The sequence below is a fragment of the Falco rusticolus genome, chromosome 3 (assembly GCF_015220075.1).
Source record: "Falco rusticolus isolate bFalRus1 chromosome 3, bFalRus1.pri, whole genome shotgun sequence".
Lineage (NCBI taxonomy): Eukaryota > Metazoa > Chordata > Aves > Falconiformes > Falconidae > Falco > Falco rusticolus.
Window position 1 is genome coordinate 42,404,481 of NC_051189.1, and position 27,663 is coordinate 42,432,143.

At 42.5% G+C, this 27,663-nt stretch overlaps 1 protein-coding gene across 1 annotated transcript; it reads left to right on the plus strand.

Annotated features, from left to right (window-relative positions):
* The first annotated feature begins 1,443 nt into the window (after window positions 1-1,443).
* On the plus strand, window positions 1,444-18,154 carry VCPIP1 (valosin containing protein interacting protein 1). Its single transcript, XM_037379190.1, has 3 exons — window positions 1,444-4,313; window positions 9,799-9,885; window positions 12,860-18,154. Exons 1-3 carry the CDS (start codon window positions 1,607-1,609, stop codon window positions 13,729-13,731), a joined length of 3,666 nt encoding a protein of 1,221 aa, XP_037235087.1. The 5' UTR covers window positions 1,444-1,606; the 3' UTR covers window positions 13,732-18,154.
* Window positions 18,155-27,663: the final 9,509 nt, after the last annotated feature.

Below are 27,663 nucleotides of genomic sequence, written 5' to 3' on the forward strand. Positions count from 1 at the left end.
GCTCTGGTACTTGGCAGGACCCAGTAAGGTGCTGCCTTCTCCTCCAGAAGTTCAGCTTTTGTTTTCCTTTATTCAAGGATAAATCTCTATCTGGAATGGCTTCCAGGGAACTTAAAAAACCCATGCGCTGACAGGAACCCTCCTCGATCCGTCCGCGGGAATATGCTGCCGGCCCACTGTAATTAGCTCGGAAGCTGTGAACATTATTCGCTTTCATTTTTGTGAAGTATCGTTTCAGATGGCCACCGGAGATAACGTAAGCGCCAGCTCCATTCCCTCCTTATCTCCTCACGTAACACCAGCAGGAGGGATCGCTCGCGTTAACAACCCGCGCTGGCGGCTCCGTGCGCCTCGTCCCGGCGCTATCAGCCGCCGGCAGCTGGGAGCGCCTCCGGCCGGAGCCCACCTCCCGCGGAAGCCGGCCGGCACAGCTGCCCCAAGGCGAACCCTGGCCGCGGCCGCGTCCAGCTCCAGAAAGCCGGGGCAGTGCCAAGGGCGGGCGCTGCGCCGCCGCCAGCCCCGTGCCGGCCAGGCCTGGCTGAAGCGACCGGCGGGGGGGAGCGGCGCGGGCAGCCCCAGGGCCCGCGGCCGCCTGCCCACGCCTGCAGGGGGCGGCTGCGCGGGAGGGAGGGCACGGGGCGAGCGGCGCAGCTCGACAGCCTCCACGGCCAGGCCGCGCTCGGGGCTCCCCCGCAGGCACCGGGATCCACCCCTCGCCGCGCAGCCGTGCTGAGGCGCAGGCCAGGGCCCGGCCGCCCGCCGCGTCCCGGTCTGTCGGCCCCTTGCCGGGGGCAACCTGCTGGCGCGCGGCCAGGCTGCGCTGTGAGGGGATGGGGGCGGGGGCCGGGGCCGGCGGCAGCACCGAGCCCCTGGGCTTCGGGCAGCGTGAGCAGCCCCCTTCCCCCGGAGCCTGCCAGTGGGACGGCCGGCCCGGGAGGGAGCCCCGCGTCAGCGTTCGGGCTGGGGGCTGGGCGGGGAGCGCAGCAGCGGAAAATAGATGTGGGCGTGTTCCGTTAAACCCAGCGCCCTGCCCTGCCCTTCCCCCCCGCCCTGGAAGAGGAAGCGCAACAGGCGCTTGCGGAGCGCCCTGAGCGTGTCCCTCCCGGCTCGCCACCGCCGCGGCCCGCCCGCCAGAAGACTACACTGCCCAGAAGCCCCGGGGACGGCGCGGCCCGCCCCGCCCCCGCCCGCCCCCTGCCGCCCGCCGTCACGGTCGCCGTAGTCTCGGCGCGCTGCCCGCTCCTTCCCCGCGCCGGGCCCCGCGGCGGAGCGGACTGCCGTTCCCGAGCGGCCCCGCGGCCCCGCGCCTGCGCCCTCGGCGTGGCAGAGCGAGAGGCCGTTGCGTTGCGGGCAACGGCTAAAGCAGCGAAGAGGCAGTAAGCGGCGGCGCCGGCGGTTTCCGCGTTTGCCGGGGGGGGCAGGCGGGGGTGGGGGCGCGGAGCGGCGGCGGCGGCGGCGGCGGCGGGAGGGCGTTCGGTGGATGGGCGGTTGGCGGACGGCACCGGCGGCGGCATCTGTCAGGCGCCGGTCGTTAGGCGGGCGCAGGGGATGAGCCTGTGAGGGCGGAGGAGCGCGGGTGGGGGTGAAGCCCGGCCGGAGCGGAGCGATGTCCCAGCCTCAGCAGCAGCAACAGCCGCCGCCGCCGCCGCCGCCGTCGCCTCAGCAGCAGCCGCAGCCGCCGCCTCCGGCCGCCGCCAAGAAGCGGGACCGGCGCATCTTCTCGGGCACCTGCCCCGACCCCAAATGCCAGGCGCGGCTCTTCTTCCCGGCCCACGGGCCGCAGAGCAGCGGCAGCATCGAGTGCACGGACTGCGGGCAGCGCCACGAGCAGCAGCAGCTGCTGGCCGTGGAGGAGGTGACGGACCCCGACCTGGTGCTGCACAACCTGCTGCGGAACGCGCTGCTGGGCGTCAGCGGTGCCGGCCCGCCCCGCAGGAACACGGAGCTCGTCAAAGTCATGGGCCTCTCCAACTACCACTGCAAGCTCCTGGCCCCCATCCTGGCCCGCTACGGCATGGATAAGCAAACGGGAAAAGCCAAGCTCCTCACTGACATGAACCAGGGAGACATCTTTGACTGCTCCCTCTTGGGTGACCGCGCCTTCCTCATCGAGCCGGAGCATGTGGAAACCATTGGTTACGGAAAGGACCGCTCTGGCAGCCTCATCTACCTGCATGACACCCTGGAAGACATCAAGAAGGCCAACAACAGTCAGGAGTGCCTCATTCCAGTCCACGTGGATGGAGACGGCCACTGCCTTGTCCATGCAGTCTCGCGAGCACTTGTTGGCAGGGAGCTGTTCTGGCATGCCCTACGAGAGAATCTCAAGAAGCATTTTGAGGAGAATCTGAGTCACTACAAGGCACTTTTCCATGACTTTATTGATGCAGCAGAGTGGGAGGACATTATCAACGAATGTGACCCTTTGTTTGTTCCTCCAGAAGGCGTGCCAATGGGCCTGAGAAATATTCACATCTTTGGTCTGGCCAACGTGCTTCATCGGCCTATCATCCTGTTAGACTCCTTGAGTGGAATGCGGAGCTCCGGAGATTATTCAGCGACATTCCTCCCTGGTCTGATACCCCTAGAAAAATGCATGGGGAAAGATGGAATGTTGAACAAGCCCATCTGCATTGCATGGAGTAGCTCAGGACGTAACCATTATATTCCTCTAGTTGGAATAAAAGGTGCTGCTTTACCTAAACTGCCTAGGAAGCTACTTCCTAAAGCCTGGGGAGTTCCTCAAGACCTCATCAAAAAGTACATCAAGTTAGAGGAGGACGGTGGTTGTGTTATTGGAGGAGACAGAAGCCTGCAAGATAAGTACTTGATGAGGCTTGTTGCTGCAATGGAGGAGGTTTTTATGAGTAAACACGGTATCCATCCCAGTCTTGTAGCTGATGTACATCAGTATTTCTACAGAAGGACTGGTGTAATAGGAGTCCAGCCTGAAGAGGTCACTGCAGCTGCCAAAAAAGCAGTGATGGACAACCGCCTTCACAGGTGCCTCATCTGCGGGGCCCTTTCAGAGCATCATGTACCTCCGGAGTGGCTGGCTCCTGGGGGGAAACTATATAACCTGGCAAAAAGTACCCATGGCCAACTAAGGCCTGACAAAAATTACAGTTTTCCCCTGAACAGTTTGGTGTGTTCTTACAACCCTGCAAAGGATGTGCTGGTACCAGACTACAGCCTGAGTAGTTTGACAGCTTGTAACTGGTGTCATGGTAACCTAGTGCGTCGTGTCAGAGAAGATGGATCTATTTTGTATTTGGATGGAGACAGAACTAATACGAGGTCTACAGGTGGCAAATGTGGCTGTGGATTCAAGCACTACTGGGAAGGTAAAGAATATGACAATCTCCCTGAAGCTTTTCCTATTACTCTGGAGTGGGGTGGAAGAGTGGTGAGAGAGACAGTCTACTGGTTCCAGTATGAAAGTGACACCTCTCTGAACAGCAATGTGTATGATGTTGCCATGAAACTTGTTACCAAGCACTTCCCTGGTGAATTTGGTAGTGAGATTCTTGTTCAGAAAGTTGTCAACACAATATTGCATCAAACTGCCAAAAAGAATCCTGATGATTATACCCCTGTAAATATTGACGGTGCTCATGCCCAAAGAGCTGATGATGTACAACAAGGACAAGAGTTAGAGTCGCAACTTCCAACCAAAATTATTTTGACTGGACAGAAGACAAAAACTTTGCACAAGGAGGAGCTGAATATGAGCAAAGCTGAAAGAACTGTTCAACAGAACATTGCAGACCAGGCTTCTGTAATGCAGAAGCGGAAAAGTGAAAAACTGAAACAAGAGCAAAAAGGGCAACCTAGGACTGCTTCTCCTGGGGCCGTTCGTGAGGGGCCATCATCTGCACCTGCTACACCAACAAAAACCCCATATTCTCCAACATCTACCAAGGAGAAGAAAATTCGAATAACCACAAATGATGGGAGGCAATCAATGCTTACCCTAAAGTGCACTACCACCTTCTTGGAACTACAGGAAAGCATAGCGAGAGAATTCAATATTCCTCCGTATTTGCAATGTATTCGCTATGGCTTTCCTCCTAAAGAGCTTCTGCCTCCCAAAGAAGGCATGGAAAATGAGCCTGTTCCTTTACAGCATGGTGACAGGATTGCAATAGAAATCCTGAAAGGTAAGGAGGAAGGCAGGCAGGCAGCTTCAGCACACTCAGCCCATGCCGTGAAGCATGAAGACGTTGCTGTGGCTAGTAAAATCTCCTCGAAGGAACTGCAGGAGCAAGTGGATAAGGAGATGTATTCTCTCTGTCTTCTAGCAACACTAATGGGTAAGGCTGACTTCAAGTTATACTGTAAAGTTGTATTTTTAGTAGAAGATAACATTTTACAAACTGTAGTTATATACAGCTCTTCTTTTTTTTCTTTTTCTTTTCCCCTTTTTTGCTTTTCTGTAACTATGGCAGTTAGTTCCTTTATTCCTCTATTAGAAGAATAACATACTGTCAGTGATTTGTTGAGTGTTGTGACTTTTTAAAAGGTGTATACAAGATACTTGTTTTTTCTTTGCTATAAAGTCCTGTTTTAAAAATTGCCATTTAGAAATTGTTGCATTTTCTGTGCTGTCTCTCTTTTTTCAGCCTCTTACTAGGTGCACATCTAATGTGTGTGTGTGAGAGCTACATGCTCTCTTTTTTTCCCTACCTGTCCCTCACGTTTCAGGAAGTAAATTCAGAGCAGACCGGAGAAGGAGACGCAGAGTGTCTGCTCATTGGAAGTCTGAGGACCTAATTCTCACCTTTGTAGTAGGATGAAGTCCTGGCATTTCTCCCCACAGAGAGTTGTGTTGGTTTAAGCAAATCAACACAAGATTGTCTTCTTAGCTAATTGCTAATTTTAACTGAAGACACGGTAAGAGCTGTGAAAAGTATTATTTCAGAATGTAAGCAGAGGAGAAACTGAAAGAATCTCAACATGAATTTGACTCCCAAAGGTGGACATAGGGTTGCAAAGCTATGCTTATAAATTGTCAGTCATGTAAATCTGACTAACTTAATAATTCAAGATGAAAGGACTTTTCTTGGGTGCCTGTGGTTTTTATTTTCCTATTTGGACTCGGGAGACTTGCACCTTCGGTTGTCTACTTTGTTTAGGTTTCACAGTTTTTACAGCTTACTGGCGGGATGTAGAACAGTAATTATCATACATTTAGCTCTACAAACCATTTGAATAGTAGTGTTTACAGGGTGGTTTGGTTTTTTTTGTGTGAGAGCCTTCTCTTTTGCTGGAGGGATTTGGTGTGGCTAAAGCATGTGATGTTGTAGAAACGAAACAATTACGTAATCAGAGAGTGGTATGTCAGAAGTTCATCAAGCAGAACTTTGATTCTTTTCCAAGCCCGATTGTTTACTCCCATGTCTCTTGCAAGATAATGTGTTGAACTAGCCACCTCATCACACTGACATTTACACCACAGTTCCAAAGTGCGGGAGAAGGGTAGGTTTAAAAGATACCTTAATTTCAAGATGAAGTTTAAAAGACTGTTTTCAGGAAAAACTGCTGAAAGTGTAGTTACTGGCTTTTAAAGCATGTCAGAGTTTACTTGAGACATTAAGGTGTGTCTTTTTTTATAAGTACTTATCTGTAAACTGTGAGCTGATCTTGTAGTCAAGAATCGATTTTTGTCTTTGACTGTTGCCGCTGTTAGATTCTGCTTTCAAAGCGCAGGTTAGAATAGAATTTACCTCACCCTTCTCTGACTGCATCCATTTTGCATTACTAATAGAGGTAAAAGTGGCAGCAAATGATAAACCAGCCACTTATAACAACTTATGCAGCTACCGAATAAGATGTTATTTTTATAGAATCTCTTTCCTCTGCAGGGCTTTATTTTCCTTTAAAGATATTGTGGAAAAAACCTAGACAATTGACTATTTGTGATTTTTTCAGTGGGGAAATAAACTCGTAAGAAACTTCCAAATTCCTTGCACATTAAGAGTGTTGGAGTGGCAGTTCCTCAAGGTGGTATATGCAGCCTTTTTGGGATGAGAAGCATCAGTATTTCTCAGTAATATTTCTGTACTGCTAAAAACCAATGCTGCATACTTCTGACAGTCAGCTTACCCTGTATGCTCATGCTCTTGCTCTTGCTGTAACTTTGTTCTGCTAAAAACATACATTTAATACAGCCAGATTAGAATCTGTAGGGAGGAGCTGCTGTTGAAATAACTCAGTGGGCCAGATGCAACTTTTCCCCCCCCCCCCCCCTCCCCTCCAACGCCCATAGTGAAAGTGTGTCTTCAAACATCTGTAGCTATTCATTCTGGATGATGAAAAGCTTTTCTTTCATATAGGGTCTACTGTAGGCTGACGTGATGCTTCTTTTGTGTCACTAGAATTTTCCTTATCTGGTCTCAGGTAGTTATTAAAATTTTAGACCATGTTCTTCAATTTTTCTGCGTCTAATTTAAAAATAAGCCCTGGTAAATTAGATACTGTAATTTCTGGTCCACTTAACATATTATGCATGATTGTTTTATAAAGCTTTCTCCTCTTTTTTTTTTTTTTTTTTTTTTTTTAGCTCAAAATACAGAATTCTATAGGGAAATGACTAAAATAATTGTAATTTTACATTAATATTGTTAAAACATATTTTTAAACAGTTTTAATTGTACCCATGCAGAAGTGCTCTGGCTATGCACAAGCCAAGTATGAATCTATTTTCATCAGTTTGTTTTGCATTGGTGAACTCATTAGCGCACATGAGATCAAAATAGCCAGGTTTAAATGAAATGTATTAATTGGTACTAGGATTTGTTTGGAATTAAACAGCTTGGGTTTAAGCTATAACCTGTTGATATCAGCAGAGCTTTTGCTTTGTTTTGCACTTCCGTGTGTCCTCTGCTGTATGAAGTGACAGTCTTGGGCTTCCAATTGTGTAGGTTAGTCTGCAACTGCTCTTTTTCTGCAGCGTATGTGGCATGCTTGTGGTTAGGATAGTCTTCATCTGGTGCCATTCCTCAATGTTGTGGGGCTGAGGTCTGCGCTGAGGAAGTGTGTACTGGAGTGGGAACAGTGTGGAGAACATGATCTCTTTGATCAATGTAGTGTCTTGAGGGAGTTTTTAACCTAACGAAATGATCATCCAGATTTAACTTGTGACCTGTAAACATCCTACTGCCATGGTAAACAAAACCAAAACAAACAGTAAAACCGAACTAGCAAGAAAAATGTGCAAACCTGACATGTAGTTTAGTTGAATCACACACACTACTTCCTCTAATCTGGGAAAGTCCAGATGTAATTGTGGGTTTTTTGGTCTTCCAGTGGGAGAACTCTTTATCAAACCAGCATTGTTAGTTTGTGTTTCTTTCAGTGGCTGCTGATTTTGTTTTGTGGGCCCTGCTCTCCATGCTTTTCTGCATGTAATCCTTGTTAGTGTTGCGTAGAAGGCTATCTAAACAGTGATTCTTCACTTGTGCAAGGCTTGAAAATCATGCCCAGGGGGATCTTTCCTTGGAGCATGCCACTGATGTGTAAAACTGGTGGTCTTCTAAAAGCCTGGTGATTGTCTTGTGAAGGGAAGGGAGCCCTTCAATTAAGTGTGGATTGCTAGATGCAGGAGTATAGGAGAGTCCTTAGTATGGAGTTAGCCACTGTGTGGCTGCTGGTTGTGGCCTCCCCTGGCTTTGGTAGACTGACAAACGTGTTCTGTTACCTATCAGGCTCGTGGTTATTTTGATTCCTGTGGAAATAAGGAAAACTTGGGGGGAAAATGAAGAGCCACAGCAGTGTTGCTCTGGAGCCATTATGTAAAGAGATGTGTGTTTCAAAATGAAAATGGCAATAAGGATGCAGGGTAGCAGCCAACCCCTTTCGAAATAGCAAAAACATTAGAGTGTTATCAGTAATGATTGTCCTCACTCCATGCAGCTGTTTGAAGAAGAGGGAAAGCTGTGGCAGCAGTGGGGAGGAAAAGAGCATGCTCCTGGTTTCGTTTTTTTGTGTTGGCTGTTTTGTATGTGTGGTCAGTGAAAGCTGGAGAGGAGCTTCAAATTTATTAGCAAGTCAGTAGACAGGAATTATCAGGATGAAGTCAAAAGACAAGACCTCCTTCTTCAGTAGATCACAGGAAATAAGAAAGAGGAGTAGTTGTTTTGTTACCTGAATGTTTTTGCTAGGAAGTGAAGGCCAGATATGTGAACTTGATGTGCAAATGAAGGCAATGAACCAGAGCAGAGTTCAAGGGAATGGGTTTAAAATTAATCAGATTATGTAGGTCTCCTGTCTTTAAAATCTCTAAAGACAAAACATGATGATGATGTGCTGTACCTTTTTGAAGGGAACGGGGATTTGAATACTTGGAGAGGTAAGCAACAGAATCCTCCTGGTGGAGGGATAGATGAGCAGGGTTGAGTACAGAGTCCCATGCCTGTCAGGGAAAGGAAACAAAAATTGGAGAGTGGCTTGAAAGGTTTCAAAGTGTAATATAGCACATAATGCCACTGTCAAGCAAGTGAAACGTTTTTCTCACCTGAGGCGGGTAGGATGGGAGGGTAGCCACAGTACCTTGTAGGTTATGTAGTTGGAAGTGCAGGGAGGGATTTAGATGTATCCTGTATTCAGTATGTGGACACTATTAAAAATAATTTTTAACATTTATTTTGCTCTTAACAGAAGGCAAAGAAATACTGGTAGGTAATATTTTACAGCCTCACACATTCCAATTATCTCTTATTTCAAGCACTACGTGTATCCAGTTAACTTCAGTTGATGATTTACATTCTCCAATTTTAATAGAAAATTGAGAGACATGGTTATTGAGACTTCGATGCCTAAAGAAGGGTGCAATTTCTATTTAAAGTATCTCAGTATGTTTCCTTAATGTTTGCTATAATGTGGGAAAAGCAATTTTTTTCTGAAAATGTATACGTGCAGTAGTTGTTTCTGCATCAGGAGAATGGAATTTATTATTACTTTTTGTTTGCATGGCTTTGACAGCTACATCATACTTCTCTGAAGCAGGTAAGTGACTAGCAAAATGAGGAAAAGGATATAGGTAAAACTGCAGATCTGAACTGATCTAACAGGCGCTGTTAGGTCACTGATACTTTGTAGCCCAATTTTTCTGTTCTTTATATTCCTTTCCTTACATAGCCTAGGGTTTATTTTTTTCCACTCAGTAGCATTTAAAATTGTCACATTTCAGTGCCATTTTTAGCATCTTTGAAAAATGCCAGTTACACAGGACTGCTGGGGCCTCTCAGTTGGTATTTTGTTTCTAACTCTCAAGAAAAGCAAGGTACGGACGCAGCTTCTATGCAGCTGCCTATGTGGACGTTTGTATCTCAGCCACAGTATAATCTGCTGTGTGGCAGGTGTGAAATTAAGATCTGATTGTTGAGGAAGTGTAGGGCTGTACAGTTGAGGTTTTAATGTGCAAGGGTATGCGCTTGAATTTGGAAGTGTGTTAGTCATGTCCTAGTTTTATGTTGAAAGCATGGGTAGGAGGGGAATGGAGACTCCTGTGTAGGGCCTGGCAAAGAACCAGGAGCTGCAGCTTGGATCAAATCAAATTTGGGAATCTTTGTACTAGAACATGTAGGGTATTTAACTGCAGACAGTGGTATGTTTTGCTGAAAGTTTCTTGACATCCTGGGCTCCCATTCTGTAAATTTGCAATAAATATTCAAATTCTTAATTACCGAGAAGAGAGGGAGGATTCAGCTTCTAATTCAAGGAATTACACTTTAAACCATTGTCTGTAGAATGAAACAATCACATTTTAACATTAATGATTATGTTTGATTTTTACAGGAGAAGATGTTTGGTCTTACGCAAAGGGGCTTCCTCAATTGTTTCAGCAGGGTGGAGTATTCTATAGCATAATGAAGAAAACAACAGGTATTTTTTGTTTTTGTTTTTATCCCTTCCTTCATCTGTTTCTAAATCTTTAGAATTGTAAATTGGTATTGAGTCATTTGTAAGCATACATATATTTTTATTTTATTACCGTGGTACATTTTCATTTTCATAATATTGTTGAACTCCTTATGCTCCCTCAGAGAGCTTCAGACTAGGGAATCTGACTAAGACTAGTACATTCAGCTTATATATCTCTTCTTTTCTGAAATTTGCTCTGCAACTGTACATCTCCATTTAACTTTTGTGAATTGTACAAACAACTTCAATAAGTCAACTGATTTTATTCCGCTCCCTGCACACACCCCCACCCCCCCGGAAAGATCGAGCAAAGAGAAGGTAACAGGACCTATTCTTGTAATACTTTAAAACACTGTATAAAAAGTTCATCTTTCTAGGGTGCTTCTCAGTAGATATTTTATACAGAGGTACTGCATGTTTTCAATGGTTGGTTAAATTTGACTTTTATATTCTTAAGACTGTTGTTCAAAAGAAAAGCTATCCATCCCTTCTTGCATTGATAAATGTTGCATCTTGGACTGTGTGCAGAAAACCCAAGCAAATAAGAGTATATCTGATTTTAGATGTTATTTTCTCTCATTTAAAGTTTATTTTCTTATTGAATTCTTTGCATTCATAGTTTAGCTCTTGTGGTTTCATCTATTACAATCATATTATATCATATTATATATGATTCCTTTGCTGCTTTCTTACTGCTTGATTTCTTCCTAGGTAGCTTTATCAATCTTAACTTAATCTTTCTTATTTCTTGAAACAGGTATTTTACCACATAATTTCTATTCTGTTTGCAGTAATTAAAATGCATGTATGGGCAAGGAGTGGTATACTCAATGCCCACTACCTCTCACTGAATTATTGGCCTGGGTAACAGAATTAGCATGTGAGTGTCTTAGAGCAGATCTGTTTCCTTTTTAGTTTTCTTTCTTTTACTATGCTTGTACAGTAAAGACTGGTGTACTGTTTGTGGCAAGTGAATTAGCTTAAACAGTGCCTGATGGAAAGGATGTTTTGGACCGATTAAAGACTAGCCAGAGCTGAGAACCTGAAATGAATCCAAGGGATTTTAACCCAGCTGGTCATTAACTCATGAAAATGCCTGACTAAAAGGTCATTTTTGCCAACTGATGGTGTAAGAACTAAGGCTGTGGGAGATGATACTCCGTATTTGAACATGATTGCATTTCTGTGTGTGCAGGTATTTTACACTACCTTGGTAGGTAGAATTACTATTTCAGCATTAACATACTTGTATGATTTTAACATGTTATTAAATACTAAATTTCCACATTAAACAATTACAATCTGAAACAATCTTAACTGTTTTTTTCAGTTAAAGAAGCTCCTTACCTATTTATAATAGTTAATGTAATAATGCTGCTATTATACTGGACATTTGGAACAAACCTTTCTTTTGAGTGTAGGTACTATTAATCAGTTGAAATTTTATTTAGTTGCTCTTGTTTAAGATACTATTTTGAGAATTCAGAGGCATTTTTGGTCTATCAGAGAAGCTGTTAAATACAGTGCACTCTTTTTGCAAATGAAGGTTGAACTGGTAAATTATGTAGTTAAAAATACGTTCTTCAGGTTAAGTTAGACAGATAGGTGTTTGGGATTAAAGTTTGTTCTGTGTGTGGTTTGGCTGTTTGGTTATTGATTCCCATGGATATGTAAAGAAAGGAGCTACTTTTTTTAAGTTCTCAAAATGAAATTAATCTGTAGATTCTCTGCAGCTCTGAAAGTATGTGAATCAGAAGCTGTGGAGGATGACTGAGATTAATCAGGTGCTTCGTTAGTACAAAACCAGTTTAATAACATTTCAGATTGAGTGACCTTCTTTATTCATGCCCAGAATATTTGTTTTGACTGCATTGTGTTTGATAACACAGACACAGGATTTGGTTGTTGTGTTTCTTCTCTTCTCCATAATTTCTGGTGTTTTTCTTCAAGAATGGTAAGAGAATGTGGGGGGTGGGAAATATGGCGCTTTTTAAAAGGTGGTGGGTTTTTTTTGCAGCTCTTCATGCATAACTAATAGAACCGAAGAGAGTTGTTATGGCCAAGTTTTCATCTGCAGATACCTTTTAACTCACAGAAAGCCATCGTCACTGAAGTGATACCTTCCTGCTTTTACTTCAGCCTGTATGGGACAGAGTTGAGAGAGTCATTTTGTATTTTATGATGATAAACTGGAAAACCAGATGTTGCCCATTTTTGACACAGAGCAGCTTCAGATCTTAAATTTGTCTAATGAACTCTCAATTTTAGCAGATTGGTCAAATTGTAAGTGGGACAATGAAACAAACAGCAGATCAAAAATACTATGCCTCATATTTGTTTTGTAATTAGTTATAATCTCCAGGACTACGAAACATAGTAAGCTTGAAACACTTTTGTTTATCTAGCAACACTTCCTCACTGAGAAGATGACAAATAGCAAATTTGAAATTCTTTAGGCCTAGCAGCAGTGGTACTAGGATTTCAGGGTGTGGTCTTAAATAGTACTTCTCCTTGAAATGTGCTCTTTGGCAGTTTTCTGGGTTGGTTTTGTTTGTTTGTTTTTAGTGTGGTTTTTTGGGGGGGTAGGGGGTGGTAGTGATGGGGTTATGCTTGCAGTAACACAAAGCAAGCCAATACTATTTCTTCTAGTTGTGTTAGAACAGCAAGTCCCAGCAAGGTGGTTATTTTATCTAGGAATGCTACAGTCCTGGCTCTTCATTAGAATCACCATAGAAGGCAGCAGCAACTTAGGGACATACTGTAATTGCTGTCATATGGCATACAAGCGTTAACTGTTTTTCTCCCACAGTAGTAAGTTTCAGTGTGTTTATTTTTACATACTTGATGCTGTAAGCTTAAATACAATAATTAATGTGTATTCAGAGCATGTCTTAAAATATGTTAACATGTTGAATAACTTTTTCTATCTTTATAGGTTTGGCTGATGGCAAGCACTGTACTTTTCCACATCTGCCTGGTAAAAACTTTGTGTACAATGCAGCAGAAGACAGATTAGAGCTGTGTGTGGATGCTGCTGGGCACTTTCCTGTTGGTCCTGATGTTGAAGAGCTGGTTAAAGAGGCTTTAAGTCAAGTGCGAGCAGAAGCTACTTCAAGAAGCAGGGAAGCAAGTCCTTCACACGGAATGCTGAAGCTGGGTAGTGGTGGAGTAGTGAAAAAGAAATCTGAACAACTACATAACATAACTGCATTTCAAGGAAAGGGCCATTCCCTAGGAACTGCATCTAGTAGTCAACAACAGGATCAAAGAGCCAGGGAAACACCACTTTTAAGAAAGCATAGCACAGAAACAGACCTCAGTCCTTCTGCTAAAATTGAGCCTTCTGTATTCACAGCTGCTTCTGGTAACAGTGAGCTTATCCGAATTGCTCCAGGAGTTGTGACAATGAGAGACAGCAGGCAGCTTGACCCCACTTTGATTGAGGCACAGAGAAAAAAGTTGCAGGAAATGGTCTCTTCTATTCAGGCTTCAATGGATAGACATTTGCGGGATCAGAATACAGAGCAGTCAGTATCAGTTGATCTATCTCAAAGAAAAGTAGAGGCAGTGAGCTCAACTGCTAAAACTGGGAGCTTTCAGGCTGGCTTACCCGAATCATTTTCTGCACCAGGTGGTACTGAACACTTGAATACTGAATCAGCTGATGGTAACATGGTGAATTCTGTGGGAACAACATTCCCTGCAAGGTCTAAAGCACAAAAGGGAAATTCTGTTGAGGAGCTTGAGGAGATGGATAGTCAAGATGCAGGAATCACTAATGCAACTGAGCCAATGGATCACTCTTGATAGGTTAAAATCTAATCAGGGTAGAAGAAATTACTGTTCAAATGTAATGTTTATTGGCTGGGCCACACAAAGTAATTAGTTATTAAATCTTGTATGTATGTCAAAGATTATATCATCTTATTCAGTGCATGATAAGCGTGTGATTGGCAATAGCTTTCAATATTACCGTACTGCTGCCCAGGCTGGCTCTGTTACCTGTAAATTAGTTATTAGGAAATGCACTGAGATGAATATCTGCTGTAAATGTGGGTTCTTGAAAAGTCTTTGTAATTTTTAATTCCTTAAAAGTCTTAAAATTTAAGCCCATGCAAGGTTCTTAGCATGCTAGTTTAAGGTTACTGCAAAGGCTAGAACAGGCAAAACTAGAAGTGTGACAAAATTAATCCTGTCCCAGGTACTTAATTCCACTCAAAAATACACCATAAACATGAATTATACATAAATTTCAAAAAGCAACTGAAACTAAACTTTGCTAAATTTGATAATGTAGCATATACAGTACTTTAATTACATTGTGCTGGCACTTACTCTGATTTAAAAACTTTTTCATTCATACAGCTGTATACACCTGTCAGAAATCTTGGAATAAGTGTAACTGCATCTTGTCAGTTTAAGCAAGTTAGAAAAAAGGCTATTTAGTGTGCAGCGAAGATAAAGTGAATGCAGTGTGGTTATGCATGGCTGTCGGAGCCAACACAACCATTTTGGTGCTCTGTTAGTAAGTGACAGTGTGTTTTTATTTCCTCCCAAATACCGAGCTGGTCAGATGATGTGCAACTTTTAATACAACTACAGGAGAGAAGTTGGTAATTGCAAGAATCAACAAATGTTCAATGGCAAATCCATTTCTTTTAAAAGGCTTTGATTAGTAGTGTTGGTTAGTAATGGCAAAAATTAAATAATAGCTGTGCTTTTCAGATCAAATTAACAATTTATTGGAAGTGACTCCCTAACGTACATTATCCTAAAGTGTTCAGTGATAATTGAGCTTTTGGAGGCTCTCTGTTTACTCAATGGAAACAAGGAATGCATGCTGTTTCGGTGCCGATGAAGACTACCCACCTCTATCAGCTTGCTTTCAGTTTGTGATGGAGATTTCCCTGTATCAGTGATCATATCGCTGGTATCCACTTAAGTAGCGTGTTCATCAGACCTGCAGTGCCAGTTTTTAAGAAGCAGCCATTGTGCTTGCTCCCTAAGGATGGAACGTGTATCTGATACTGTAGTTTGCTTCCTATCTTCATAGTCATATTTAAATGCACTATTGTTACTTCCTTTAATGGTAAAATAACATTGAATGGATGAAAGATGTTAATACAGCTTCAGAGGAATTAAGAGCATTTAAATATTGAAGTCTGTGTTTGTGCACATGTGGGTTTTTACCAGTTCACAAATGTTTGTATTGTATATGTTTGTATTCAGGAAAGTCTCCTCATTTTTTACATTTCTAATCACTTATAACAGTTCCAAGCATTAGGATGATAAAATGTTCCATGAGGGAGGATTTATTTTTGTATGTAAAAATTAACTGAAGCAAGTCACTTGGAAGAATAGCCCCTGTCTCAAAGTAAATTAAAATGCCTCCATTGGTTAACTTTTTATGTAGAGGGAATAAATATTTTATGAGTTAGTGTACTACTTATAGGTAAAAAATAAGAATCACCTTTTCACAAATAAATGAAAAATTTTACGATCTCAAATTTCTAACCGCTAAGTTAGCTGTTGGGAAGCTTGGAATGTATGAAGTAATTTGGCTCCCCAGAACTGACCTTGCTGATGCACTGATAAACTGGCGGGGCTTATTCAATGAGAAACAGGATGCACATGCAGCAGCTGGAAGCCTGCCATGACTTCTGAAAACACTGAGTCTCCCACGAATCAGTCTAGCTGTCTGAAGGTTACTTCCGTATAGAAAATGTTAAGTCAAGGCTTGTGCTTTGTCACAGTGTGAGGTTTAGAAATGTATAGCAGTGGCATGTTCTTGGGAAGGATTTTAAGTCAGGAGAGACTGAGGGGGAGGAATCTTTCGAATCTCTTCCATTTTAGAAAAGGTAACTATCACTTAGATGTTGTTAACATTTTCTTCAGAAAAAGAAGTCTTCCTCAGCTGAAAAAAAGATGGGCAGTGTATATGAGATAATTTGAAGTTGAAATAAATTGAAGTATTTATTGCACATCATTTGTATTTCAAGGGAAGATGCTTACTTCTTTCATGGTTTTCTGCTAAGACTACAGAAGTTTGTGTGCCTTTTACTGTGTAAAGAGGAAGGCTTGGTTTAATTTTGATACACTTCCCATTTCAGCAGTAATGCGACATTTTCCTTCTTATCTAAATAGAAGTGGATACAGATAATGGCTCTGTTTGACTCGCCCTTAGTGTCATCTTGGGTGCTTTCAAGTCACGTAGATCAGAGCTCTCCAGTTTCTAAAGCAAAATGGTCTCAAAAAGGAATGATAAAATGGTGTCAAAATTACAGGATCCACTGACGTGAATTCCTCTGGTGTAAAGCAGGATTGTTTGCATATTTCTTTGCAGTGTTCTTATTTCACGTAGCTTTCTCATGCATTTGAATATTGGTGGTTTTAAGAAAGATGGCTTTTGATGCTCTCAAGTGAAGCTAAACTTCATCTACATGCCAGTGAGATGTGTAACTGTACAGAAGTGAAATAAAGAACACTGAAGTGTAAGTTTGAACAGATGTTTCATTTGATTGCTAGCTGTGGGTGCAAATGTAAGTTGAGGCATCTGTGTGCCTGTCTTAGGAACACCCATGTGCTTGTTAGATTTCCTTGTTAGAGTCAGGAAGATTCTGGGTGGGGTACAAGGGCAGGGAAGATGTGGACTCTGTGGATGTGAAGCCATGTCAATAGGACTTTTCAAATGGTGTGAAAAATGTCCCTTTCTCAACACCCCCCCACCCATGTTCTTGCTACTGAATTGCCTGTGGACAGAGGCTGTGGTTCTAAATTCCATGTACCTGCCTTGATTACTTTCTTGTCTTGGAGCCAACCACCTTCTACACAGTGTCTCATGGCAAAGAAGACTTAAATTATTTGAAAATCCTGAATTTTCTTATGTTTTAGTATGTATAACCTAAATGGAAGATGATTACTGAAAGAAAATACAGGCCAGGTACCAAAACCAAACAAAAACAACAACAACAACAACAACAAAAAAAGAGAGAGAGAATGGACTAGGTTGCTGATGAGCATTTGGGAAACCTCAGGAGAACAGATCAGTTTTCTAGGCAAATGCAAGATTTTTATGACTTCAAATGGCTGGCTGCTTAGTAAGGTTGACTTTTTGATACTGCTGTTTTTCTGTGAGTTGTTTGCATTTTAGTGAGGGAAAAAAAATAGTAGCTTTTCAGATGAGATCATATAAATATATTTGGGATGTCCTCACTGTTATAGTAACAAAACAGCAATGTATATTGTTAGTTTTGTGAATCCCATATAGTTTACTAGTCTTCTGCTAGATACAAAATGCGAGCTAGACATTGCCTCTGACAGAACGCTCCTGCAGCCTCAGAGAGGCACAGTGCCACAAGGCTGTATGCTAATAACCCTGTACAACAGGCATACTTTCAATCCAAAATGCTTAATTTATGGTCTTTCAAAAAGTAGAATCTGTTGTCACTGTCACAAGGTTAGCAGAGTTGCTTGCTACTTTTTCAATGTGCTGAAAATGCCAGGTAATAAAATTAATAATATGCTTACAATTGGGAGAGCAATGCACTATCAGAAATGTATGAAAAATGAATGATTTAAGAAGACGCCACTGTTATCTCTACATTTGTTTGGCTCCCATTTTCAAATAGCAGAATCTACATGCTTTTGTAAAATAATAATAATATGGAGTTGATCCTTCTGTTAAAAAAAAACCAGCCACAACAATAAGTGGTTTCTTTGTTTTGCTTGTGGATCTCAGTTTAGCTTCATAAATTGAAGAAGTTGCCTAAGATCTTTAGAATGCAGGATTCCCTCTGAGCCCTTATGCCTGCGGTTGAGCAATAAAAGGTTGAAACAGGAGTGGTATTTTCAGAATTATTTTACGTTTAACAAGGATTATTGCCAAGAAATGAAAGAGTGCACTTTTAGGAGGGAATGCTATTTAAAATGTATAAATAAGAATTAAAATAGTGTATATATTTAGAAAACAAATCTTTTTAAACAATAAGTGCTTTACATGTTGACTTAAAAATAAATTAGCATAGAAACTATACCATCCTCACAGTACTGGCTGTTATCCAGCACAGTTTGGTTTGTTTTATTTGTGATTGCTGTACTAATTATATTTGATTTTTTTTTATCTGTAATGTAACAATAGTGTATTATAACAGTATATAGTGTACTATACTACACTTCACTGTACAGTATTTGGAATTTTCTTTGATTGCTATATTAAAACTAAGTTAAAACATCTGCTTTGGTTTCATAAGGTGCAACTTTTATCTAGCCTTTCACACATGAACTTGTTTAACACTGATTTGGCTACCAAATGAATGAGTAATTATATTAACTTCTGCATTCTACATACAGATTGCATTATACTTGCATACATGAATACTAGTATGGAAGTTGAAAAACTGGTATGAATCTTAGAAAAGTAAACTCTGACGTCATTCATTTTGCTTTAGTTATGTTTCTGTTAAAAAGAAACTTTTTTGGAAGAAAAGCACTTTATGGAAGACTGGTTCTTTTGACCTTATACCTGTTTGGAATATTTCATTAAGCACATAGGACCTTTGAATTTGAGAGATTTTTAAAAAAAGGTTTTTATATATTTGAGACCAAAATCTGAGATCTGAATCCTGTTTTCAAAGTCTGAACCAAGAAGAAGGTGTAGAAAAACACTGACAGTGTCATACATGACATTTAAGATACCTTTGAAACATTGGTCAAAATGTGTTTCAAAGTAAAATTTTAATGCATGCGTGTAATATGCAAGAATGAGTAGCATAATTTGGAAGAACTAGGCTTTTGAAAATTTGGCCATACTCAAAGATGAACATACCGACAACTACTTAAATTATCTCTCAGCTTTTTGGCCAGCTGCATGTGGTACTTGGTTTCAAAAATTGGCTGCATCCATAACTTCTGAGCATAAGAAAAGTCATAAAATCCATCTACAAAACTCTGTGTTACTTTTTCCTGTATTTATTGAAAGGCTTTAATTCAAAGTATGCTAGCATTAAAGCAGTCTTTAAAATGATGGGTGTAAATATCCAGAGTTTATTTTGGTTGCATGTCATGTCACGAAGAATTGAAAATTATCCTTTGGAAGATTTGTATTTCAGAGGCTTAAATATTTAATGCTAAGCTAGAAATGTACTCATTTTTATAATGCAATGTTTATAATAAGAGTCCAAACTAGTACTGCATGTGTGAAGCAACCAAGTTAAGAGTGCTTTCAAAATGTTTCCGTTTTATCTTTGCTGTTAATTGTACAGCCTTAATAGTTGTTTACATTGTTTTAGATTGGAGTTGTTGGTTGATTTTTTTCTTATGCATGTTCATAGCAAATCTGTTTTAACATCCTTGCAAAACCTCAGCTTCCTGCCAGAACAAGTCCCCTCGCAACTTAATTTTCTCCTTAGGATCAGGGTGAGAGTGAATCTTGGAAGTTCATAAGTGTGTGTAGTGTGTTGAGGACGGTGGTTTTAGTATTACAAAGACATATATTGACTGGAAAAGTTAATATAAACTGTTGCTTTGCTTCATGTGGAGTTTATTGAGGCTTTAATATAATGTTGGCTTCTCCTGATTTGTGATATTTGGAGTATTTACTACTTAATGATAGATAAAGAAAAGCGGTAGTGTTTGGATCCATAGTAGACTTGATAGCCAAGCTGACATTACAGAAACCCAGTTACCACAACTCATTTGAAATGGGTTATTCTGATCTGAATTACTTAAATTGATGTATGCTGGGTGATTCTGAACATTTATTAGTATCATTGAAGATATTAGGCTTCAGTGTAAGCGTGATCTCTGTTGCATTAACTTGCAGATGCTTTAAGAGGCTTCAGAAAAGACTGTTACTCTGTGTTCTGTGAATGAAAGGCATTGTTTTGATGATAGCTGAACAGACTTGTATTTGGACTTTATCTACCTCTCTTAAATGACTACCTGATTCTGTTTTCTGCTGGAAGTAATACTTACAGTGGCTTGTCTTGCTGGCAGCAAATCCAGTTTCACTTCCAAAGTGATCTTGTGGATCTGGACTGGGTCTGTGCTGTTTGGAAACTTGTATTCAATAAGTAAAGAATTAAAAGAAAGACGGCAGGTGGAAGGAAGTTACCAGAAATCAGAAGAAGGTTTAGAAGGTGCTCTGGTTCTTAGTAGCCAATAGTCTGTGGAGCCTGGCTGCATGAAATGCAGTCATTTCTTACAAACCTTTAAACATGGTTCAAGCAACTTCTTTCAGAATAAGAAAACATAGTTTTATAGGCTCTTTTGTTACTCAATATATAAGATTTTTTTTAAAAAATGAAGCTACTTTCACATTGTCACATTGTTGTATAAATGTAGAGAAATACTTGCCAGGTGTTACGTCCAGATCCTAACCTCTCTCTTCCTTCCCACATGCGTTTGTGCAGACTCTACAAATCCTAAGGAGATCTCTTCTGATGTTGGGCTAGCTTTTCTGTTTGCTTTTCATCTGCCATTTGGACTTTAGCGAATAATTTTTACCAGAGATGTTTCTGTAAGCTTATTGTCCACTGTTTACACTGCTGCTCTTACAGACAGTAAGAAGCAATAGATAAATGATCCAATTGAACACAAATTAGACTGATAGAAATGAAAACCTTGTTTGACTTCCTCAGAGATTCATTATGTACAGGACAGAAAGGAATGAAGGGAGATTCCTAAGAGGGCAGAGGATTTGTGAGCATATTCAGGAGAGGGAAGAAGATTCGTAAGGATTTATCAATGATTCTAAAAATCACCTAGTAGTTCTGAAGGGCAACCATGTTTCGTGTTGTTATACTTTCCAGGGCGATGAGCTTTAGAAGCTGCAGATGCTCTGAATCTGGGGATTTCCCTGAGATCCACCTTTCTTTTCTTCTAGGAGCAGAAACTGCCAAATATGTACTTTTCCACCCAGTGGGAGAGATGGGGCGTCACATGGTGTTGCAGGGTTTGTTGCAGCAAGACAAACGCCAAACCACACAGAAAAAGCAAGGGCCTAACTAAAATTGGGGGAAATTAAGTAACTCCTAGTTCCAACTATTCATATGTTCAAATCTGCTCAAGTGTTGATCAATACATAACCAAGTTCTACATCTGAACATTGCACATACAAGAATACTACTTTTTCTCCCACTATGTCTTTCTTAAAATAAGGTCCTCCTTGGATTCTGAAGACAGATGCTGGAAACTGCGATTGCTTTTGCAGACAGCAGGAGGGATCCAGGAAATAAGGGTCAAGAATACCTGCTTCCCTTTGCTTTCAAAATAAGAAAATTCAAGGCATGGTACAACGGAAGAAACTAAATACCAGTGTTTATTTTTTTGCTCCCTCTATTTCTCCTAACCTTAACTACTTCTTTATCCTGCTATAGTCATTAATTTATTTTTTTGTTTTCTTCCCTGCATTTGAAGTCAGTCAGGCTAGCCCATTCTCTTCTTAGTTTGGAAACTGACTATCTCAGGTCTCTAGTAAGCCAGCAGCCCCAAAATCCCCACTTACTTATTGTCTAATTTGAAAGTAATTTTTTTTTTTTATTTAAAGTTGTGGATCTTTCCAACTCTGTCCCTGAGGTTCTGCATCTGAAACTCTCATAAACTTGCATCCTTGCACAAACTCAAAACACATTTGCAGTAACTAAGGGCCTTTTGCAGACACTCATTGCTGACTGCACAAGTGGAGCCAGGATGGAGGTGCACAGTCTTTCGCACCTCTAAGTGCTCTCCGCTCTCTCTCTTCTCCTCCTGCTGGAAGTCTGCAGGGCATGGGAGAAACACTGCCTTGGAAAAAGAGGTAAACTGCAGCTGTGCAAGCAGCAGAGGCCAGCATCACTGGGATTGCTGGTTGTGATACTGGAAGATTTTTGTCCATGATTCCTGTAACTGTAATCAGTGTTAGGAGTGGGAAGGAGAGAGCCTTGTTGCTAGTTTGGAAAGTAGGGGACCAGAACACTGTTTTCTAACAAAGTAGGTTTTACTTTGGGGGTAGAAAGTCAAGCCAGTGCTTTCCAGCTATTACCAGGATGCTGTAGAACTTAGGCTCTTTGCTTGAATCTAGCTCAGGCTGCTGCTGGGACACGGCTACCACTGCCTGACTACCGTTTACCCACCTGACAGTTTGGTTGGCTCTGTCTGGCTCCCACTGCTTTACAAAGCCCTTGCATTAGGACTGATGGTTTACTCCTGGGGTTAGCAAAATCTAAGGATTAGGTTGACTTCTCTTGCATTCATAGTGATGACTTTCTAGGGAGTAATTGCAAAACAGCATGGGAAAACATGTACTGCTAATACCTGATTAACAGGTGACTTCTAAAGAATCTCTTCGGTTTCCAAAGTTGTATGTATGTATGCTTGTGAAAGGAGTAAATCCTTTCTTTTTAAACAGTTGCCTGCCTGACCAGAACTAGTAAAACTATTCCCCCATGATTTCCAAAATAAACAAGTGGCATTTGAGAAGTTCGTAAAGCTTGTTAGATGAGATTAGTATTAAATCTAATCTTGCAGCAGTATCGTTATTATTTATTGAGAGCAGTGACAGTAAGATCATAGGTAACATCTGAGTGTAAACCTGGGAATGTTTTCTTTCTCCCCTTTGATTGATTCAAGGCTGTTCCACTTTTAGACCCTAAAAAGTAATCTGTTTGCCTATATAGTGCCTCATACAAATTGATACCCATGCTATTGAAACCATAGGTGAAGTTGTGGCCAAACAGAAATTCAACTCTTAAAGGAGTACCATCAGTGTAGCTGCCACTGTACTTGCATACGCAGATGAGGTGAGGCTTAGGACTTGGTTTCTAAGTGGCGGTGTCCTTCAGAGCTGTGCACTGACACCATTTCCTCACGCTCTGTGCAAGAGGCACTGTGAGCTCGGCATGACCTCAGTTTCTTCTCAAACCAATGACATCTGAGGATTGCTGGAAAGAGGGATACAGAGCAGTTCATGAGATCTGAATTATGGTCTCATCCCTGCCCTGAGAACTACAATTAATCTACAGTAACTAACTTGTTCTTCGTGTATGTGCCTGAGCAGACCCTAGTGTAGGTCCCTGGTAGGGCTATATCCCTGGAGCTGCTTTATTGATCTTCTGAACTTGGGAACTGCAATTGGTTTTTTTTCAGTCCAAGGCTTGATCCAAAGGCCACCTCAGAATTCTTTTGAGTAGTTGTACAGCCTCCTTGAGAAGCTGATATAGGCTGCTTTGGGAATGTACAAGACAATGGGTTTTGTGCGCAATTGTCACGGAGGTATACATTCTAAGTCTATCCAGATATACTTACTTATTTTGATATTTTTGTGATACAGTAGTCTTTAAGCCTTACATCTCCACCCACCCTACACTAGCATGAACAATGTGGACCTGTCAATATAGTAAAGCAAAATTCATGAAATCACAAACTACATCAATTCTTCTGTGTCATGGCCAACAGAACACAGGCTAATTGAGTTAGGCAGAGGTATTAGCACTTTTTCCCCTCTCCAAAAGGCTCTATAAATAGATTGAATCAAAGCACACAGAGCTTGCAAACTCTTCTGTGTGAAACAGTTGATCCTGTGAGACTTAGCATCTTAGAAAGATGTTGTAAGGAGCATTTAGAAAGAATTGCAGCAAAGCAGATAATTTTCAATAGCTATGAATAGAATACTGCCCTTCAGAAACTTTGATACTAAGAAGTTAAAAAAACCCCAAACAACAACAAAGTATGAGTCTCAAGGCACACAGCAAGTTGAAATTGCTCTGAACTGCAGCTTCACCCAACCGTGACATGACTCAAGTACAAATGACAAGCTGGGATCTTCAGTACTGAGAGACAGAGCAGATGCAGATAATAATGTGCTGTCCATATGGAGAACTATTTTAATTTAAGAGTATCTAGTGAGTATCCTTGTGCTCTTCATTAGGAATTTCTCCAAACGTGGGAAGGAAGCTCAACACCCACAGGGCTGATGCAAGCAAGATCGCCTTGGGCACTGAATGAGTGGTGTCGTGACATGGAACCTAGATCAAGTCAAGTAGCTGGGCTGAAGATGGATGCATGTGGGTTTGATTGACACAGTTGGTGTCAGAGCTCCAAAGATTATAGTCACTAGAGAAACTGGTGGTAAGGCATGGAAGACTACTAGAAAGAAAGTATCTGGTAAAAAAACCTGTAAGCTCACCTACGCTGAGCTTGATTTTTATTTTAGCAATCACTACATGTTTCTTTTACTTTATAGACCTTAGTTCTATGAGACTGGCAGCAGTTGCTTTTGAGCTGGGAAACTGTTGGCTGAGGAAATAAGCCACTTGTTTTCCACAATTTGGAAGACTAATTCCTGAGTTTACTTTGTAGAAATGTTGCTAGCCTCAAGGGTTGAAGCTCTTGTAGCAAGAAGTCCTTTGCATGCCTTGTTGATTGTCTGTGCTGAGAATCATCTTCACAAAGACTCTGGGTTCCTCTGTTGTAAGGTTTCCAAACAACTTACAGGGAGATCATTTAGGATAGGCTGATCATTCTTAACTTCATGTCAGTGGTGTTAAGCCCCATGCCTTCTGGGGAGTATCCTTGTATTGCTTAGTGGTCCAGATAAATGTCAAACTGGCTGCCTGAATTCACAATGAGATTTTGATGAGCCTAGCAGCAAAGAATTACAAACTTCTGCACATGACTTTGGATTTTTTCCACTGTTTCAGCTCCTGTGACAATATGAAATGCAATCATGACTGGTTATTTTTTTATTCATTAAAGGCTTTGCCAGGGAATAGATAGAACTCTTGCAGAACTGGAGCAGTAACAGATGAGCCCAGTAATACACATATGGATTTAATATATGGCCTAATAATGTGGTACCTTTGTACCACTGCAGCTAGGTGAAATTTTCTGAAGCATCAGTGTTGCACAGAAAGGGACCTGTTTCCCAGCAGGAACAGAGCTTCTGATCTGCTGTTGGTTAGGCTCATAATGAATGCCTAATAGAATTTTTTTTTCTCTGCAGATCAGCAGGAAGCTTAGCAATAAGGAATAAATAACAGGGCAAATTACAAGATTGTCACTGTCTCTTCCAGGATACTTTGCTTATGAAATCATCTGGGTAAGAGGGTGAGTGAGCGTCCTGTCTTTGGAAGTGGGATGCCCACTGCTGTTAGCACTCAGGGAATGCTATAAAACCCAAGCAGAATCCAAAAGCCAGCAGGTAGTTCTAGTGATGTTTGGTTTTAATTTGTCAAGAGACCCAACCAAGCAGCCCTAAGGCAATGGGGAAGGGGCAAAGTGCCACTGGAAATATGCCCCTTGTGGCTCAAGGTCCATGAGCTTGGTGTGATGATGACATTTGCCTCATCCTGCCACCCTGAACCTGCAGCAGCGTCTTTGCACCTGGTCATGTTCTTCAGGTCTAGGCTGGTATGGAGCTGTCCTTTGTCACAATGGAGTCTTGGGAAGGACAAGCAAAGACAGAGAGCACTTCTTGCACAATGGTATTCAGATATTGCAGGCTTGTGAGAGTCCTATCAGAAGTCTATTGAGGCTGAGTCTGATGACAGTCTGGATGGGACAGTCCCTGAAAATGTTGGCATTTGGGGGAGATGTTCTATATCCCCCTACAGACTGCCAGTTTGCACCTTCTTTCTCAGGGATGCTCTTAAATGAACAGTTGGAAAAAATAACTTGTTGTAGTAACTTGTTGTAGGGTCTGTGAAGAGAGAGGTAGTTAGACCTCCAGCTTGGTTTTGTGAAGCTTCTAGAAGCTGAGAAGAGATGGCGAGGGGGATGGCATGTTTTTGTCATGTAGGTGCACAAGAAACACGGAACATGAGACCTTGTCACACCGGACAGTAATACATACAGGATTAAAAAAGAAAAAAAGTGAGGTGTATATGTGCTTACTGATGTATTTGAAGGAGAATGTTTACTAAATGTCATAACAAACTGCATCTTTAGGTTATTTTTTTTAACAACAGCACCATCAGTACTTATTTATTTAGTAGTATGACTCAGCTAATGCTTTCAGGACCTATTTCCTACAAATTAAGAACACGTGCATTACTATGGGAATATACAAGAAAGTACTTACTTAAACAATATTTTTATTTCAGGCTCCCTTCACTTTGAATTAAATATAAATGAATGATAAAAGATGACATTTCATATCATATGAGCCTGATGACACAAATCCTGTCTCAGGGCGGTTTTTATGCCACATACTTTTTGGTTACAGCTTTTGTGGTTCAAAGAATCCTGTCAGAGCTTTGATGTGGGGAAACCTGCAGCGCTTCCCTCTCTGGCTGCTAAAACTGAATCACAGCAGGGGCAGGTTGGTGCTTTACACCTGTTAGTAAGCAGCAGGCAAAGACTACTTGTAAATAAACAAAAACCCCAACGAATTTGGTTGTTGTTTTTTTGGTTTGTTTTTTTTTCCTCCGAAAGACGCAATGATGCGAGTTCGCCCTTGTAACAGTCGGTTTGTAATGCGGTTTGTGGGGTTTTTTTGTGTTTTTTCCCTCTTCTTGGTCCTGTGGGCCTTCTGACGGGCTGTGGCTGGACCCGAGGTTCCCGGGCGCCTGCGCAGGGGGCGCTGCCAGCCAAGCTCTCCCGGCGCCCCCGGGCAGCCCGCGCGGGCTATAGGGACATAGGGAGGTGCAGGCACCTCTGTGTGTGTGTGTACAAACTCCATACGATACGTACAGGGCTTCATTTATAGAAATAACTTCCGGCTTAAGGCTTTTGTGTAGGGGAACATCTAGGAGGTGCATAGGTTATGCTCGAGTGTAGCTTGTACTTCTGGCAGTGGTAGCTTCAGGAGGCTGTTTTCTCTGCAGTGGTGGTGAATTGTTTTCCGTAAGTAAAGCATTTAAAACATGTATTTGGAACATGCTGGTTTGATGATTTGTTTCACTCCAATGACCGTTGGAGTAAAAATCACACGGAAATCATTTAATAAAGGGAGAAGATGATGGGTGGGCCCTGTAGTAGAGTCGAGCACCCGAGGCCTGAGCAGCCGCTGCGGGTGGGCGCCCTTAGGGGAGACCCCAGGAGCGCCTCTGGCAGGTCCGCGGGGGGGTGCCCCTGCCCCTGCTGGTGGGCGGGTTTGTCCCTATAGCTGCCAGCCCGCATCTGTAGGCAGGTGCTAGCACCCTTTTCTCCTCAGAGCTCCACCGAGTTCGTGTGATTGTCAGTGCAGCCACAAGGGGATGTAGTGCCATGTCTTGGGTTCCCTTTTGAAAATAGAACAGCATAGAATCACAGAACGGTTTGGGTTGGAAGGGACCCTAAAGATCATCTAGTTCTGACCCCCTGCCGTGTGCTGGGACACCTTCCATTAGGCCGGGTTGCTCAAAGCCCACACGGGTGTCCGCAATTTCTCTGGGCAACCTGCTCCAGCAGCCTGGCGGCTGAGCGCGGTGAGACCCGCCCTTCCCGCTTCTCAACCACGCGTGTAACTGTTTCGGAGGGAAGGGCTGCGGGAGGGGCTGCCTTGGCACCCCCTGGCAGTCTGCGCGCAGCGCGGCAGTGTAAGGGCCTGGGGGCGCCGTCCCGCCGCCGGGCTAGCCGGTCCGCCGGCGGTAGGGAGGAGGCCCCGGGAGGGGGAGCCCTCCGCTGGGCGCTCGCCCTGTCAGACCCGGGCCGCCCGCCCTTTCAGATCTCGGCCTAAGGCAGATGTTTACTCTACGGCCGTTTTCGAAGGAGAGGGCCCAGGCCACGACGCGTAGTGAGGGGCACCCAGGCTGTATGCCGCGGCGAGGCACCGCTCGCCAGCTC